Source organism: Helicoverpa armigera, chromosome 3 (genome assembly GCF_030705265.1).
Source record: "Helicoverpa armigera isolate CAAS_96S chromosome 3, ASM3070526v1, whole genome shotgun sequence".
NCBI lineage: Eukaryota > Metazoa > Arthropoda > Insecta > Lepidoptera > Noctuidae > Helicoverpa > Helicoverpa armigera.
The window spans coordinates 10,515,633-10,533,868 of NC_087122.1; the positions used below are offsets into that span (position 1 = coordinate 10,515,633).

Sequence of the window (18,236 nt, forward strand, 5' to 3'; positions counted from 1 at the left end):
TAGGCGTTTTGGGGGCTGTCTTTTGTAAATTTCTGACGTTCGAAAAGTGCTGTTTTGCAGTTAAGTTTGAATGAACGAATTTTGATTTGATTTGATCTTTTGAATTGTTCAATCAAAGTTACTCTACAAGGAAAACCCTTAGCAAAACAAACAAATAAGATAATTTAGAGAGTAAGTAGAAAACGGTAGCTAACACGTGAAAAACAACCACTTGAATGAAACATTTATGATAGATAAATTCGAAACTATGAATCAGTCACTTAATACGGAGTATAAATAGTAAGAATGCCTCTAGACTGCAAGTTGGTGCATTGGTAGGCAAGATGCGTGCAGTGTTTCTACTAGCCTTTGGCTTAACTGCCGTTACGGGTAAGTTTTCTCTTATAAAAAAAATATTTTTATCTTAATTTAACTACGAATCGCAGTTAATTATTGTCCTTTTGTTATGTTATCGTTTTCTATGGTATATATCCTAAAATGTGAAAGGTGTGTCCTAGGGTTTTGCTGCTTATATGTGTTCCCGATCTGTCGTCGGAAATTATCTGTTTCGGGGACTTTATACTTGTAGTGGGTAGTTAAACTTTTTACATCTTTAAACAAAATAGAACCTTCATGATTTTATAAGTCACTGCATTTTTTTAGTCCGTAATTAGCTTATTTCTTCCTGATTAAGAACGAGGGAAGATAAAGACATGATAGACAATTTAAGTATACATATTCATATGAAATAGTATACATATTATACCTACTCGTAAGTACTGAAATTGTATTTTGCACGACCTTGCTTTACTCACTATCATTGCGGTAGTACATTAAAGATTTAAGGTATTAACGCTGTTATCAGATGTCGTAAAAGTAAAGAGGTATTGAGAATATCTTTTAATTAATAATTTAAGCTACCAAGATAAACGAGTGCAATTTATTTTTCACTTAGCGTGTATTATTTTTTCTTGGAACACAATATAATGTTCTCCAGAGTGCACTACTTACACATAAACTTTATTTTATAGTTACTGGAAAACCATGAAAAAATGATAAATATGTATGAAATATATGTATGTGTGCACATGTGAAATATTCTCTTCGTGTGCCCTCCACAAAGATTCTTTTTGAAGAATCGACAAGATTTTGCCGTTTGACGTAATCTTTTTCACCATGCTGTTTATCATAGAAAGCCTCTCACCTTATCGACATTATCAGCCTCTTAAAACACAAAATCTACAGCACTTCTTTTAACTACTCAATTACAAAGCAAATAACAGCTTAGTTACAAAATAAATTGCTATGATTTTGTTTAAAGGTTGAATATTGAAAGACTACTATATTTGGGACAACGAATCAACGAAAGTATTTTATTGTTGAATTTTAGCTAGGTTTTGGCCTTTTAATTTTTGCTATACAGGGACATACCATCACGATAAAAATACTTCAAAAGTCTATTGTACCTAACTCGATACATTGTAAAGGAACTTTTGGTTTTAATTCAGACTATCCGCTCCTTGAAATATAGCATAGCAATATTGGTTTTCATGTAAAATGATAAAGTTATCACTAATTTTAGCATAATCGATATCACTGCAAATAACGTTGCTATATTGTGCTTTAAGGAGTTAACCAAGTTTATATAAGTAATAGGTATTGTGTAATAGGTAATGAGGTTGAAAGACATTCCGATTTAGAATATGCGTCCTGTATTTAAAAAAAACAACATTATTTTTAAACAAACATTCCATTTATTGAATTTTAAATAGGTTTTTCTTTTTATAAAAAGCTGGCCGCTTTTCACAGCCGTTCCAACCAAGCAGTCGGTGATCGTCGGAGGTTCATTGGCCGTCATCAGCCAGTACCCCAGTGTCGCTGGTCTGCTGTACTCCTCCAATGCTAACAACTTCAATCAAGCATGCGTTGGCACTATTGTCACGGCTAAGTCTATCCTAACTGCCGCACATTGCGTATAGTAAGTATGAGAACATTTAAGTAGTACTCGGATTAGAATGACCTATTGGTGATAATTTCATTTTCCATTAACTGTAAGTAAGTAGGTCAAGAATGTTCAGAGTGCTATGAATAGTGCATACTATAAATAAAAAAACATAAGATTGGTTTTTTATTGAACCTTTTACTGAAAAAAACCTTAGTCAATACTATAAATTTTATAGTAATTAATATCTGTTTGACAGCGGTGATACGGCCTACACATGGCGTGCCCGAGTTGGATCCAGCTGGGCCAATAGCGGTGGCACTGTCTACGCCCTTTACTCCATCATCACCCATCCTAGCTTCAAGATCCGCTCAATGGACTATGATATTGCAATACTGAAGACAGGGATCGCCATCCCGTTTAGTAACACCATTAAACCAGCTTCCATTGCCAGTGCGAACTATAACCTCCCTGACAATCAGATCGTCTGGGTTGCTGGGTGGGGTACTACGGTGGTTAGTATTAAAAACTTTTATCTACATACTTTGCAGTGTTTTCAATTTGATCTCTTATGCAATGTCGATAGAGCATAATAGTAGTAGTAGTAGAAGTCTAGGTTCTAAATGATCTTACATTGTCATAGTGATTTTTTTTACTTTAATAGTGAATTCGTAATTGTGTCTATCATAGAATGGATCCCAAAGCATTCAACCTTAAAGAACCCTTTATTTTTGTAACTGGCTCATAAATCTTAGAGACTTTTACCTGATTTTCTTAATTTGTGCTTCTAGGCCGGTGCTGCTAAAACTGAGCAACTACGTAACATCCAAGTTTGGACCATTAACCAATACACCTGTGCCGCTCGCTACGGGGTGTTTGGCGCCAATGTCACAGCCAACATGTTGTGCACTGGTTGGCTCAAACTTGGCAATCGCGACCAGTGCCAGGGTGACTCCGGCAGTCCTATCTACCATAACACCGTCTTAGTTGGCATTAGCTCGTGGGGTTACGGCTGTGCAAATGCCATTTATCCTGGAGTTAGCGCTCGTATATCTCGACTTACACCTTGGATACAGGCTAATGCTTAGTTCCTTGTAGAAGGAATATCAGTTAACGATTTTGATGTTATTGTATTTATTTTATGTTTCGTCTAAATTACTGTTTGGAAGAGGAACCTCATTTGAAATAATTTCACACAACTTTGGCAAGAAAATAAAGACGTTAGGATTATTTTATGTATGCGTTTTGTTTCTTAAATCTTATTTGTTCCTAGATCATTGTAAAGCCTGCATGAATCACTTCATTAAATTTTTGGAATAATATATTTTTCAGTGATAAGATTGGGTTTTCCATTGAGGTAAAAGAATATCTGAGTATTAATTATTGTAGGAAGATAATGTTACTTAGTCATTCAGGGTTATCACCTTAAAATGTATTTGGTCCCTCTGTAATATCTTCATGCCACATAAGGTTTTTGGTCTGATTTCGAGACCTGTATCTGCAGTACTTATTTAAAAAAATGTGATCCAAGAAGATTTTCGTTCCTAAACAAAATTAAAACGCACGCCACAGTCATAGATTTGGATATGTTTAACCTACTTCAAATTCAGGAATGATCATTTTTCAATAGCAACCTTAGATAAAAGTCACTGTTTAAGATCCACAGCAAGGTTTCCATTCGAAAGTCGTTTATCCTTATATTCCTTTTTGATTGTAACATCATAAAGAAAATATTTTTTTCTTTTACTTAATATAGGTTACATAACAAAAAAATAAAATAAAAGAAAGCTTTTTGAGTGGCTAAATGGGGTTGATGGAAATTTCATATAAGGGGCCTCAGGTACCGCCAATTTAATCACGCTAACTTCTTGTACCTGTATGACATTCAAAATAATCAGTTTTAAAGTGGCAACCCTAACGCCCTCATTAGTGATTATGATAATATTAACGCGTGACAGATTAACGATATTAAGTACTTATTTAAAAAAAAAAAACCGTATTTAATCTTTTGTAGGTGATAAAACGTGAGGTCAGTTTGCGTTACTCGAAACTGGACTTATGAAAATTTACACTATACTTTATAGGATTCATAAACAAAGTAATGTTAAAAAAGGACAATGATTCGAATAACACTGATTCGGTTCATACCTATATGTACTAAATGAAGAAATTCATAAAACCACAAGCAATGATGAGAATAACAAACATACACTGAAAACATGAATTTTGGAAACTCTGTTATTTGGCCATAGTTTTTAATAGGTTATTGTAGTACATAACTAACATAGGGCATAGAATAAAACTACCTTTTCACTAATATAACAAAAATGTCTAAAGCAAATATATAATGGAAACTGGACTTATGAAAATGTATACTATGGGATTTATAGATAACGTAATGTTGAAAACGAACAATGATTTTACTTTCTCTTATACTTCTTCTCTCTGGTTATTTTAGTACGTTTTATACGATACGTATTAATTGAAGAAATTAATTAAAACACCACCAATAATGAAATAACAAACATACACAGAGAACGTACAAGAATTTTGAAATTCGAATGTTAAAGCTTGAGAAGGTTTCCCTAGTGTAAAATAAACAAGCAGTAAACTTAAAGAATGTGTAATGGTTATAATAAACAGTTGAAATTATGAATAACTGAGTCAGGATAAACACGAAATAATCCTAATTATAGTGAATGAATAAGTATTCATATTCTAATAAGCTGCCAATTATGTGAGTTTTTCTGTGTAAATGCGAGAGTTAGGTAATATAAAGTTTGTGTTGAGAGCTTTTGGGATAAACTTGGTTAATAGTCCCTTCTTTGTTATATTTAAAATATTGTCTTTAAATAATATTTTCTACTTTGTGCTAGAACTTTAACGAACTGAAAAAATCGCGTATAAAACATGTGTAGGTGACGCACATTGTTGTATTTAAAGGATTATAATATTACATTATCTTACTAATTGATAATTCTGATAATAAGGCGTATTTTCCCAAATTTATCGTTATCTCCTATAATTAGTCTGGCTTAATCTAATACTAGTGATTGAATCGTTGCTTTTTGTTCCCGGTATCGGGGAAAAATATTGTCCGGGATTTCTGCAAAATAAACAGTTTTTACTTTATAATTGGTTCATTTTTGTGTCCAAACTATGTAACTATATCTTTATGTCTTACTGGCTTAATAATGTAGCTTCTCAACAGTATACAGTTTTTCAAATCCCTTGATTAGTTTCTGAACTTTTAGGGCAAAAAGAAACAAAAAAAGATTCTTTTTTATATAAATATAGATAAATAGATAAGTGACTCTGGCTGTCAATCATTATGCCGAATTAAAAAACAAAAACAAACAACTGCGAGTGGGAAAAACTTTTATGAACACTTGCACTATGACTGTTTTGCTTTTTAAGTAATTTGGCCACTATGGCCACTACACAGAAAAGGATATTATTTTCAGCAAAACAGAAAAATATATACCATCATTCAATAATATATAAATCATATAAGGTATATCTACATGATTTGAGCAAACGCGGTGATCAACGCTCTTGCCTTGCGAAACGTATTAATTAAAAAATCACTAAGCTTTTATGATATGAATTTACTAATATTTTTACAAGTAACCTCAAATGGACTGAACCATCTTGGATATGGAATAGGTTATGTATATCAGCAGTTATGCGTCAAAGGAGTCGCAAACAATTTTTTCGAATACTTGCGCGTTTGAGAATGCGGATATAGTATTTGATAAACTCGTTACAATATTATTATGAACTTTCCCTCATATCAAATTAGATGCCTTGGTTCCGCAGTTACGATAAAAAATAATATATGCATGCATATCTTACAAAAAAAATCCCGCGAATTTCAGCACTATTTCCCGGCAACGTAACATCAAATTGTTTATTTGGATTTTCCAAGGAAAAACCACATTAGTTACGATATCGTAATGACAACGATTTATGATCTAGATTTCATTAAAATTTTGTGAAAAATAAAATAAAACAAAGCGTTGTGATGTGAATGACGTGAAACTATGCTATGTATCCAGCTTAAACCTTTACTATTTATGTACTTATATATGTATACTCTTCCCGTGGATTCCAATAACTTATCGACTCGTGCATTTGCTTACATGAAGATTGAATTTTGCATCTTTCTCATATTTTTGATGCCTTATTTTTCTTCTTTTCCTTTGACTTGACTTTCTTAAAATAAGTAATACTACTTTTCATTTTTCTTCTCTAACTCAAACCCAAAAAAGCAATTTCGAATAAGCCTAGTTACACGGCAAAAAACTCCACAGACATTATTTTTTTAAAAAAAGCATGTTTTCACAATAGTTTTCTTACCTAAAGCTATACAATGCAAGTGAAGCTAACATGATGTACAAATAAATTATAAATATAACAACAATTTTAAAGCAACTGTACCTATGTAATATCTATGTATACTGGTCTTTCTAAGCGGCTGATTGACGCTTGACTAAAAGGCTGGCTACTACCTCGGACAAAGGGTTAGCATGGTGATCCAACGAGGTAATACTGCCAGCCTCTTGGGCACGCTCCCAGTCGACAGCGATGGGGCTGAATTTTTTGATGCTTTTTAGTTTTTTTTTATGATCTATTTGTAAATGTGTTTAAATAAATAAAATAACTGTCTTTAAAACTAAATTGTGTTCCCGACATTTACAAAACATACTTGGCAGTCTTGTCACAGAAAACATTAGTGTTTCTATTAAATTCTTGTAAATACGAAGAAAACACATTAATTAGAATTGAAATTATCATCATAATCATCCTTCTCCTGCCCTTATCGTAATATCTAATTTGAGGTCAGCGCAGCACATCTTTTTCGTCTATGCTCTCAGACGTCATCTTAATAGTGGCATTCTTTCCAACCATGACATTTTTCACAATACCAAACATCGTTGCTTTAATCGTTCTTTACCTCTAGGTATATGCACGAATTTCATGCTCAACACATGATTCAAGCTATGCGCTCATTGTCACTTTCAAACTTCCTCTTATACTTATTACTAACTATGTATATCCACCACTTATACATTATACCTCCCTTATTAATATTGGGTAAACTTTTAAGTATATTTGTACAGAATATGCTTTTGCAAAGAACACTTTTTCAACAGAGAGAACATGAGGGACTATGAGCGTTGATAACCATACTCTGTACAGGTAATTTAATGGAAAAGAAAACAAATGGTATCTTGCTCTATTTTACAAGTGATTCAAAATAAATGACCAGCCCCAGCTTCGCATGCGTTAAATTATTTACCTACCTAATTTATTAACTTATGAATTTATTAATTAAAACTTCTTACTAGAAAACCGCGTATTACTTTTTGAGTTTAGTAAGTATGTAACTATTCAAGTAGTCTAGTAGTTTTATCTTTTAGAACATCAAATGACAAAAGAAAATACCTTTCGGGGTTTTCTATTCCTTATCTTTAGGATTTCACACTAAGTTATTTATCGTTTTATTGCTAAATCGGTAATTTAGGTACTTAATATTTAATCGTTGCTATCAGTAGTTATCGATTTGGAAAACCCGGCTACCTAGTTACACTTTAGACTTAAGAGGACGAATTGGAATTTTTGGCGCCAAGGATGTCAATTTTTCTCAGTAAATACAAAACGGATCAAAATACAACTTGGTTACCTGAAAGTTCATGATATAAACCTTATTTTGTTAGTTGTAGAAACATGATTAGGTAACTTTTATAACAGAGAAAAATATATCAAACATACCTCTTTTTAAAAAGAGATTCACATATTATGGGCAAACGGGACCGATTAAAGCCTCTTAACTTTTTTAGTAGTTGAGTATATACATACTCTTTAAAATTGTAGTAGGATTTTTTATCAAATTATCATTTCTAAATAATAAAATTACAAAACCATTTTGTCGCTTACGACTTTTAGTTATAAGCTAGCGCGCGTATTGTTATCCTCGCCCCGCTCAGACGCTCCGACCCCTTTTGGCGCCTTAGATGCGCGTGCCGGTTATGGAATTATTGTTGACCACTTCCTCGCCTTAAACCTTAGGTAATACTTAGGTAAACGTTATATCCTTGTTACAAAAAGTACAAAGTTCTCTTTATTGCTAATGTACTTATTTAGTCAGACCTTGCACTTTCCTATTTAATGCCTGCACTATTTCAGTCGTTCAACTTTGGCAGGCTTGATACTGTTTAATCAAAAATGATTCAGATTATTACATTATATCTATACTGTCTATTTATATAGGTAATAATATAATAAACATTTTTTGTTTGTAACCTAAAGGCTCCGAAACTACTTAATCGATTTGGAAAATTCATTCACTGTTGCTAGAAAGCTACGCTCTTTTTGAGTAACATAGGCTATATCTTATAAAGATACGGGTAGTAGTTCCCATAGGGTGCGGTCGAAACCCCGAGAAATCGGGCTAGTTCATAAATACTTTAATTTAGTTGCAAAAGTACCGTCCGTAACTACCTTCATCCTACGGCGTCCCCACAAAATCATGCATTCCTTTTTAGAAGCAGGAATACTGGGCAGCAAGAAGACTTACATTAAATTTAAATTCCATTCCACGCATTAAGTAAAGAATTGTGTAGAAAACTTTACAGATATGGAGCTAATATTTACAGGTAGGTAAAGCTGATTGATAAAATTATAGATACGTAAGATAATGCATGGACCAAAATTAGATTTATTAACCTTTACGATTATCAAATCAATCAATATGAAACTATTACATTGATAAAATCTGCTCTGATTGTCTTATTTAGTAAACATTTTGGTTTTTAACCTTAAATAAAATAGGGGTGCCTATCGAAGTTTTAGTCGGGCTGTTACCGGCTTCATCTTCATATTGCTTTATGAGTAAAACAAACTATCGGCCGACTGAAAGGTTGCAGTTTGCGGATAATTATTATGGTGTTCATGTTGCAAAATCATCATCACATCATCATCTTCCTGCCCTGCTCCCAATTCATTTGGGGTCGCCTCAACATGTCTTTTTCTTCCATTCCCATCCGTCAGACGTCAAACTTACATCCACTCCCTTCCGCTTCATGTCCTCTTTCAGGCAATCAATCCATCTTTTCCTCGGTCTACTTCTGACTCTCTATCCTTCCGCATTCTTACTGCACACACTCTTTGCAACATGCGTTTCACACCGTCTCATCACATGCCCATACCACGACATATGTTCATGTTGCAAAATATGGTATGTTAAAAAAGTTTGATTATAAAATCAGATTAGGTCAATTATTTTAGAATTAGCGGATGACTAAAACAATACCGGAAGAGGACCGATAGTACTTTATATCTGTTATCACAATTATGAATGATACATTATTGTTTTGATAAGCTTTTACATTATCTTATCTGGAATGATGTTGTAAGTATTACATATTCTAAGCTGGAAATACGATAAAAATATCGACGGATTTAACTACTAATTAAGAAAATCGTTTTACATCTTAATTTGATGCGGATGAAGCTCGATATTTATAAGCTTTCAGAAGGTTAAGTTTTTACAAAAGCGAATTGTTATTATAAATACTATGTTATTATAACACCAGAACACGAAAACATCGAAAGAGGTACTAATAGCTACCTAACCAACTGCACGCTGAAAACTTTAGTTGACCATGATTGAATCAATATGAATTTTGGCAGGGGATGATTTGAAAGCGATGATTTAAGATAAGGGAATTTAACTCAAGTGACTGTTTAGGGGCTACTGGTGAAAACGGGCATTACTCTTAAACTACATTTACTATTTTTTTAAACTATTGGGCCATTTGTCGTCAACTATCAGATACAATTGAAAAATTATTGATTGTGGAGTCCAACGCGTTAAGAATTTGAAAGCGTACGTGCTCTTTTTTCTTATAAGCTATTTTTATCCGTATTAACAAAACTTTCTTATTCTTACACTATCAGCCGGATGCAGCTAAAAATAGGTGTTTTACATGGTATTTTGTGAATAAATTATTAATGACGATAAATGTATCAAGACGTAGATAAGCCGTTGATAAAGTATATTTTCAGTTGGCCGGTGTTTTCCCAAAAGCTTGCTTCAAAATATTGGGTTTTACATAATAATCGCACATGGCTGATAACTAGAAGGATACAAAAAAAAAAATGCATTGGAGCTGGTCAAAAAGTATTAAAATAATTAATTACCACAATGACATGTGAACAAAAGCAAGCAATATATAAATCCTTTCCCCGTTACATTAGAAAATAACTGAAAACTTTGCTCGTTTCCTTTTCATCTGAATCTCTGTAGTAATCAGAAAATTGAGGGTGGTTCGGTTACTACCATGGAAAGTAGAGAAATCGATGGTGGTGACCGAACCGGCCACAATACTCTTGATTTCCTTTCCCTTGAATAGCAGCTAATCATCAAAACGCCACGGTGATTGCAATTGAGAGTACTTTCCACGGAGTCCCGGGTTGAAATCAGTTTGCAAGTCTTACACTTCCTAGGAGGGACATAAAGAGAGTATTACCCAGTAACAGCTTCTGTTAAAATTCACGGCTTTCAGGCAGTTTAAGAAAACTTCGACAACTAGGTAATGAAGAAGGTAAATTCCGATGTTAGGTAATGAAAACGTCAGCACTAGTCACTCGATAAGAGAAAGAGTCGCGTAATTCCAGCGAATGTCCTATTATGGATTTATTTCAGGAAAATTTTAAATCTATATGGTCTATGACTGCTGGTGGTCGCAGCCTATAACTGAGGCGAAATGCAGATCGGGAACTTTAATAGGCGAAAGGTCCCTAAGTTTACATGAATTTATAATTTTCAACCAAGTCCCTGAAATGGAAAAAATATATAAAAAGTTAGGAAAAGCACATACCTGCTAAGGTGCAAAATTATTTCAGTAAACAAATACGTGGCTGAAACCCCGAGATATTGACTTCTATAGGTATGAACAGTCATTTAAGAAGAACTATATGCTGTTTTCCGATATGTTTCCGAAGTCATTTTGTAATCGATATTTCATTTCGGTTTACTTTTATGAAAGAAATCTTAAATAAAAAAATCTTGACTTACATTTTTATACGCGTTACATACCAGCAAGTTATTTCGTTACACTATGACTGTATAAACGAAATATTTTTTATTTAGTTGAATTATGGACTTGCCAAATCAATCAGTCATGGCTGATACTGACAGAAAGATAAATATAATAAAATACACTAATAATCGTTAGGTGTAATCGTAACGGGTGGTGGTGATATGAATTTGGTATTACCGAACATCGTTTGGTTTTCCCTTAATTTTTGCTCTAAGGCTGTGTACACAATGATTGTAACAGGATGAGTGAGTATCGGTATAAATGGGAAATGCCCTAAAATTTTGCGGGATTCTTGGAGTTTTAAAATAGCAGACTTACTTGCTTAGCTAGTATACACTTCATATATGTCCTAACGCTTGTGTTACGGGCTTATTTTATTCTTACAAACCAAAGCTTTGTCGAAAAGTATCTTATACGAGATAATTCGGCCATATGATAAACTAGCCTGAAAGTTCCTAGCGGTTTTTTTGCGGTTTGTTAAGCAAAAAATGTAAACAACGCCATTCGTTTTGGTTTTACTACTAATACTGTTGCCTTACCACCAGATGATCAGTTGGAAAAATAAGATATAGTAGATAGAGCGAAGCGGAGAAAAAGCGAAGTAAATTAGGAAAGCCGACCCAATCACCACGTGGGATGTATAGCAAAAAATAGGGAAAATCCCTATATTGATGTTGTCTGAACTCGCCCTTATACAATATAGATACTTATCATACGTTGAAATCGCAAAATGAAGACTCTACTATCTTCTATTATCTTTCTGGGAAATTAAATTCATGGATTTATACTAATATAAATATCGAATACGGAAAAACAAAGCTACACTTGCCAGTCAGCAGTTACAGACAAAATGCGTATTCTTGCAATCCTTGCCCTTTGCATCGCAGCCGTAGCGGGTAATTTTTTTAATATTATTATTCTATTTATATATTTTTTTACCTTTTCATAATTTGTTTACAATCAATGCGATTGATTTTCCGTGAAAAAATCATCATACCCAACTATGTTGGGGTAGGCTTCCAGTCTAATCGGATACAGCGGAGTACCAGTCTTTTACAAGGAGCGACTACCTATCAGACCTAGTCAACCCAGTTACCCGGGCAACCCAATTCCCCTTGGTAAGACTGGTGTCAGACTTTCTGGCTTCTGACTACCCGTGACGACTGCCAAGGATGATAGCCGGGACCTACAGTTTAACGTGCCTTCCGAAACATAGTCATCAGCACAAGATATAGGCCACAACGACCACCCGTAAAAATCATATTGTCTAATTTTGCAGCTCGCGGAAATAGAATTGTGGGGGGCTCGGTGACCACCATTGGTAATTACCCCTCCATCGCCGCTATGCTGTACTCGCCGAACGCAGTTGTTTTCTGGCAAGACTGTGGTGGTACCATCCTCAACAACAGAGCATTGCTCACCGCTGCTCACTGCACCTTGTAAGTATTGTACCACGACATATAATGGCAATTCAAATAAAGGACTATTTGTAATAAATAAAAAAATCTATTCCAGCAATCGTGGAGCAGTCAACAGATTCCGTATCCGCGTTGGCTCCACCTGGGCTAACAGCGGTGGAGTTGTCCACAACGTTAATCAGAACATTATCCACCCACAATTCAACCCCAACAACTTGAACAATGATGTCGCCATCCTGCGCTCCGCTACCACCTTCTCCTTCAACAACAATGTTCGTGCTGGTTCCATCGCTGGACCCAACTACAATGTCGCTGACAACCAGGCTGTCTGGGCTGCTGGCTGGGGTGACACTTTCGTAAGTTCAATCCCGATTACAAACTCTGCTGAAGCTACGTATAAAAAAAGTAGACAATAAATAAAATCTTAATTCTTTTTTTTCAGTCTGGTGCAAACCAAGGTTCCGAGCAATTGCGTCACGTTCAGATGGTGATCATTAACCAGAACACTTGCAGAAACAACTACGCTACCCGTGGTATTCTGGTGAACGAGAACATGATCTGCGCCGGCTGGCCCTCCGGTGGTCGTGACCAGTGCCAGGGAGACTCCGGCGGTCCTCTCTACCACAATGGCGTCGTTGTTGGAATCAGCTCATTCGGTGTGGGATGCGGTCAAGCTTTCTTCCCTGGTGTCAGCGCTCGTGTGTCTCGTTATTCAAGCTGGATCGGAAGCAACGCATAAGAAGTAGAAATAATACCTGTATATAATATATGATTTGCCCGCACTAGTTTTGTTTGTATTGCTCAAAACAACTACTGATTTACAAGTTATAACTCTTCAAGACATGGTGTTGTCGCACAACGCGATATTTTTGCTGGTTCATTTGATGATTTCCCTAAAAACACCTTTGACTTTGATTCCGCCAAAGTCAAACTAGTCAATTTTAGTCGATCAGTTTAAACAATTCCCTAAATTAGTGAATAAAAATTCATGCATGCATGCATGGCTTGGAGTTGTTCGACTTGTGTCTAGACCAAAAAGGTGTAATCTGCAAAAGCCCCTCTACTGGCTCTCTGTAGCTATCAGAAAATTGACGGTGGTTCGGTGACTACCATGGAAAGTTAAGAAATCGATGGCAGTCACCGAACCGGCCACAATACTCTTATTATCTTCTTATTCTATTTTGGATGGAGCTCCTATCGAGGAAAAAAATTCCTTCTTTACAAATAAACACAGCTTAATAAAGGCGATATTAATAAATAATATCTTATCGCAACTTACATTAACGTAGCACTTATGAAATACCGAGCTGATTAAAAAAAGGAACTTATTGTAAAACTATATTAAAAAGTTAAAAAGCTAAGTAGCTAGCTTGCCAGCTCGGTGAATCACTTACTGAAGATATTAATAGAAAATATTATTTATTTCATGAATGGCCGGCATTAGCCATCAATCAGTTGATAGTGGAGTTATAAAGATAAATAATAATAATAAGGTGATGAAACAGTTAATTTTTCTTTCTATCTATGCGATAAAACGGAGCGATTACAGCTCACATCCTTTGGTTTTACCAAATCCGTTTTGGGGTTAGCTAAGGTTATGTAACCCAGGGACCCGATTCTCCTAAGTTAATAACGTCAAAATTGAATAGAAATTGAATCGCAATAGCAGTTTTAACCATATCGGGCGTATTCCAACGACGTTTGCGATTGGTCTGCCATTTTAGTGATTTTGGTCTATAGTATACGGTAGTTTGTTCTACAATCATATTGCAATCGTAAATCATTTGCAGACAAAATGATTCATTATTAAATGACAGAAAAGGATAAACAAGTTTATTTCAAAGAACAAATAGCGGAATGCCACATACGCTTCAATAGTAGGTAATTGGGTCGTGATTGGATCTCAGTCGAATGTGAATCGTATGTCGCTGAAGTAAAATTACGAGGATCGGGCCCCAGAGCACTACTAAGAAATTAAAATGCAATACTGATGCCTTACGGCCAGAAACGGTTGAGAGACATATATATTCTGTGATGTCATCACGAAAAATCTTTTAAGAAAGAAGCATCGTCAAAATGTGGCTGTTCGGGGGACGAAAAACTTTGCTTGCTACGCCCTCATACTACTTACTCTTTGGAACTCATTTATTTATTTTTATGTGTGGAGCCAAAACGGCTTGGAGTAAATTATTACTAGAAACTGATCGTTAATATGTCGAAATTGCGTAGTTCACCTAGAAGAAGGCGCCTGATCTACCTGCCTCATGGTATTTCCGGTAATCTTTCTTACTCTGTGGGCAAAGCTGAAGCCCCTTAGACTCTTTCGAACTATTGTTCAAAAGAATTTGTGTAGCCCAGTAACACAATGGAGTCCAGAAAAAACATGGGTGGATTTTATGCAGACATTTGATGACCTTTTTCACCTTAAAAAAACATCATAGAAGCAATCGAAAGTTTAAAGAAATTATGTCGTCTTATGACCCGTCATTTAACTTATCTATTCTATACTCGTCCTTATAATTTGCTGGAGGGTAAAATGTAAAAATGGTTTCTTATCAAAATAATATGTAATCGCTGCCCCAGGAAATTCATGACATATCTAAATCTTATATTATCTTTCAGTACCTATAACATCAATCAGACCTTATGTATACAGGGTGTCCAGTAAATAGTACGACATACTGCAGGGGGTGATAGCTTGGGTCACTACCTATCAACACAACACAATATATGTTCAACAAAATCTTACGGATTTAAAGTTTTACAAAATTTTCCGAAATACCGAAAAATCTCTACCTTGAAAGAGATTTTTAAGCATCTCGTAATGAAAAAATCCTTTTCTAGTTCTTTTTTTTACATCAAATTATTCGAGAATGGTTACTTTCGAGAAGGTCGAGGGAACTCGGCAAAGGCATATATTAACTACCTCGTGTTTGGGCTTATATTATTCATATTGATGAGAACTTTCCACTAATGCGGATAAAAACAAAAAAAAAACTGAGGAGCATCGGTCTAGAAGGCCATGTCAAAAGTTTTATTGTGACCCTTTTATTATTTTACGCTTAGTAGTATTTTCTTTAATTTGCTTGATGTAGCTATATCTTGGACGACCCCTTCCTTCACGTATAAGGAAGTTCAGGAGTTAGCGCTAGATAGGTGTAAATGGAAGGAGCTGCACCGACAAGAGCTGGGCTCTTAAATTAATGATGATGAGTAGTCTTTTACTTTATTTGAGCCTCTCTCCTAGTGGTGCCAAGAAGTGGTACTGATGATGCAGGGCTTTCTGAAGACGGTTTTTCTTTTTCGAGAATGAAATGCATAATAACAATCCTAATGAACTTAACCCACAATGGGGTCTTAACAGTATACCCTATGTTAATTGAAATAAATATTTTAATTTGTATAGAAAGAGTACATTAAAGATGATAAAAAGCTAAACAAATTATAATTGATTAAAAATCAAATAATCAAATCATTATCTGCGTACAATAAATAAATATAAATAATAGGGGTTAAAGTATGAAATTGCCGATTTGTACTGAAAACCTAAATTGTATTTTTTTAAAATTTTTAACAAACTTATTTAATCAAAATAGTTGCCATTATTATCTATACATTGCGGTCATCTAATAAGAAGGTCATTTATGCCTTTACGATAGAACTCTGAGGATCTAGACTGCACAAACAGTGTGAAAGAATTTTGTTCTGCCTCCTGGGAAGAAACTTCTTGTGATGTAGATAATTGTCCAAATCACAAAAAAAAATGGTCGTCCGTTAGAGCAAGGTCTGGCGAATATGGAGGAAGACGAATAGTTTCCAACTGCAGTTCCTGAAGAGTTAAAACGGTTTATTTTGCTGTATGAGGCCTCGCGTTGTCATGGAGCAATAGCGGTGAAGGTCGATTCATGAGTCGTGGCTGTTTTACTGCTAATTTTTTCAACATTATTCGGAGTTCGGCTGGGTATCTGGGTAGTTTGACTAGGATCGGCGTTCACCGTCTCTCTTAATTTCTCGTTAATCACCTGTCAGGCGGTCTTTCTCATGGCTCGTTCTTCAAGTCGAAGTTTCCACCACGAAAGCGTTTAATCCAAAATCGCACGGCGCGTTCTTTAGCAGACACCTCTTCAAATGCAGCATTGATATTGCGGGCTGTTTCTGCCGTTTACTTCCGCGTCGGAACTCATATTCAAAAATTACTCAAATTTTCGCAGTATCCATCTTTCTTGTTTAAGTTGAATAACAAAAACAATTGAACATCGATAATCAAATGTTTCACATTTTTTAAAAGAAGAACATCACAGAAACCATGTGAAAAAAGTTCCATTCGAAAACCTCAAACCATGAAGACTCTATGGCAATTCAAAAACCTACTAGAATAAAACGGCAATTTCATACTTTAACCCCTAATATATATACCTATAAATACATATATCATTGAACATGTGTATAATTAGATAAAGATGATTCAAACTGAAAATTTTTATCTTTCTTGGTCTTATTTGCATGTAGATCCAAAACGAGCCACCAGTGCGGCATCGACTTTAGACTTACTGACACATGTTAGATTGGTTGAAGCTAAATATGCTTGTATCTGAAGTACCTTAATAGTGCGATGGTTACACGCTTTATAAGGAACCCGCCCAATATTGACAAAATAAATCACTAACCTCCCCACTCAGAGACATTTAATGATTACTTAAGTCACTCCTTAGTGACGGAATGTCATACAAATCCTTCACTAAGGAATGGCTTAAGTAACCATTAAATGACTCTGAGTGGGGAGGTTATCAATCAAGACAATCTTTGACTAATGGTTTTAACTTCAGTAAACCAATCTCGAACCAAAACAAAGTCGAAACCCGAGCTGCTCGTTACCTGACTTTTTCACGCCTACAATACCTAACCACCAAACCTTATGGCATCTCCGCTAACTTTCCGCTAAGTAAAGGAAAGTACACATGTATTGAAGAGTATGGAAGAACACATGCTGCGCCGACCCCAAATATTTTTTAACCGTGTCTCTGACTCCGTGTGGTTATCAGAAAATTGAGGGTGGTTCGGTGACTACCATGGAAAGTTAAGAAATCGATGGTAGTCACCGAACCGGCCACAATCTTCTTAGTATCTTCTCCACATTATTTTGGCTGGAGCTAATATTGAAAAAAAGCTGTTTTTTATAAAGATATCCTTTAAATACTTACATTAACGTAGCACTTACCTACTGATATAGTTTAAAAGAAAAGAGGAACTTTATTTAAAATTTATTTTAATAAGAATTTAAGTTATTCGTTTTAATGTAAATTTTTATGATATTAAAAAAAAAATTGTATGAATTAAAACGTTTATAATTAAAAAAAAACCTGACTATTTTCAGAACCAAAAGTTAAAGTGCTAGCTTGCCAGCTCGTGAATCACTAACTGAAGCTACAAACAGATATTCTCTATGATGTCTTGAATGTATGTTATTAGTCATCAATCAATGTGCTACGATAGTGGCGGTTAAAAGATAAATAATCCTGCTAATATTATAAATGTGAAGGTTTGTACGTATGTATGGATGGCTAGTTTGTTCCTCTTTCACGCAAAAACGACCGAACGGATTTTGATAGGGCCGTAAATATAGAAAATAGCAGATTAATCTATCTACTTTTACATCCAAGGAAGTAAAACGAGGGTGAAACCAACAGAGGTAGGAAAGATGAGGTGAAACCGCTGCCAGAAGCTAGTAATATTAATAAGGTAAAATAGTGTAACAGTTGATTTTTCCTTCTACCTAGATATATTCTGGTT

At 34.9% G+C, this 18,236-nt stretch overlaps 4 protein-coding genes across 12 annotated transcripts in view; 3 read left to right on the top strand and 1 right to left on the bottom strand.

Moving 5' to 3' along the window:
• Nucleotides 1–18,236, bottom strand: part of Kcc (kazachoc) — a 466,160-nt gene that overhangs the window by 139,117 nt on the left and 308,807 nt on the right. The gene's annotated exons all lie outside the window — the stretch shown is intronic.
• Nucleotides 240–3,156, top strand: LOC110378565 (trypsin CFT-1). Its single transcript, XM_021337887.3, has 4 exons — nt 240–369; nt 1,789–1,957; nt 2,181–2,436; nt 2,713–3,156. Exons 1-4 carry the CDS (start codon nt 324–326, stop codon nt 3,007–3,009), a joined length of 768 nt encoding a protein of 255 aa, XP_021193562.3. The 5' UTR covers nt 240–323; the 3' UTR covers nt 3,010–3,156.
• Nucleotides 8,992–18,236, top strand: part of LOC135116564 (trypsin CFT-1-like) — a 38,786-nt gene continuing 29,541 nt past the window's right edge. Inside the window, exon 1 of the mRNA XM_064043642.1 lies at nt 8,992–9,049. Coding sequence (XP_063899712.1) covers nt 9,007–9,049 — 43 coding nt within the window. The 5' untranslated portion in view covers nt 8,992–9,006. The remainder of the gene's footprint in view (nt 9,050–18,236) is intronic.
• LOC110378558 (trypsin CFT-1) lies at nt 11,767–13,228 on the top strand. The gene is made up of 4 exons (XM_021337877.3): nt 11,767–11,924; nt 12,308–12,467; nt 12,544–12,802; nt 12,889–13,228. Exons 1-4 carry the CDS (start codon nt 11,879–11,881, stop codon nt 13,183–13,185), a joined length of 762 nt encoding a protein of 253 aa, XP_021193552.3. The 5' UTR covers nt 11,767–11,878; the 3' UTR covers nt 13,186–13,228.

Excerpts from the sequence above, each read along its gene's own strand:
- LOC110378565 (XM_021337887.3), top strand. The coding sequence starts at position 324 with ATGCGTGCAGTGTTTCTACTAGCCTTTGGCTTAACTGCCGTTACGG. Across the intron at positions 370-1,788 it reads TGGCTTAACTGCCGTTACGG|CCGTTCCAACCAAGCAGTCG; the intron begins GTAAGTTTTCTC and ends CGCTTTTCACAG. Across the intron at positions 1,958-2,180 it reads ACTGCCGCACATTGCGTATA|CGGTGATACGGCCTACACAT; the intron begins GTAAGTATGAGA and ends TCTGTTTGACAG.
- LOC110378558 (XM_021337877.3), top strand. The coding sequence starts at position 11,879 with ATGCGTATTCTTGCAATCCTTGCCCTTTGCATCGCAGCCGTAGCGG. Across the intron at positions 12,468-12,543 it reads ACCGCTGCTCACTGCACCTT|CAATCGTGGAGCAGTCAACA; the intron begins GTAAGTATTGTA and ends AATCTATTCCAG. Across the intron at positions 12,803-12,888 it reads CTGGCTGGGGTGACACTTTC|TCTGGTGCAAACCAAGGTTC; the intron begins GTAAGTTCAATC and ends CTTTTTTTTCAG.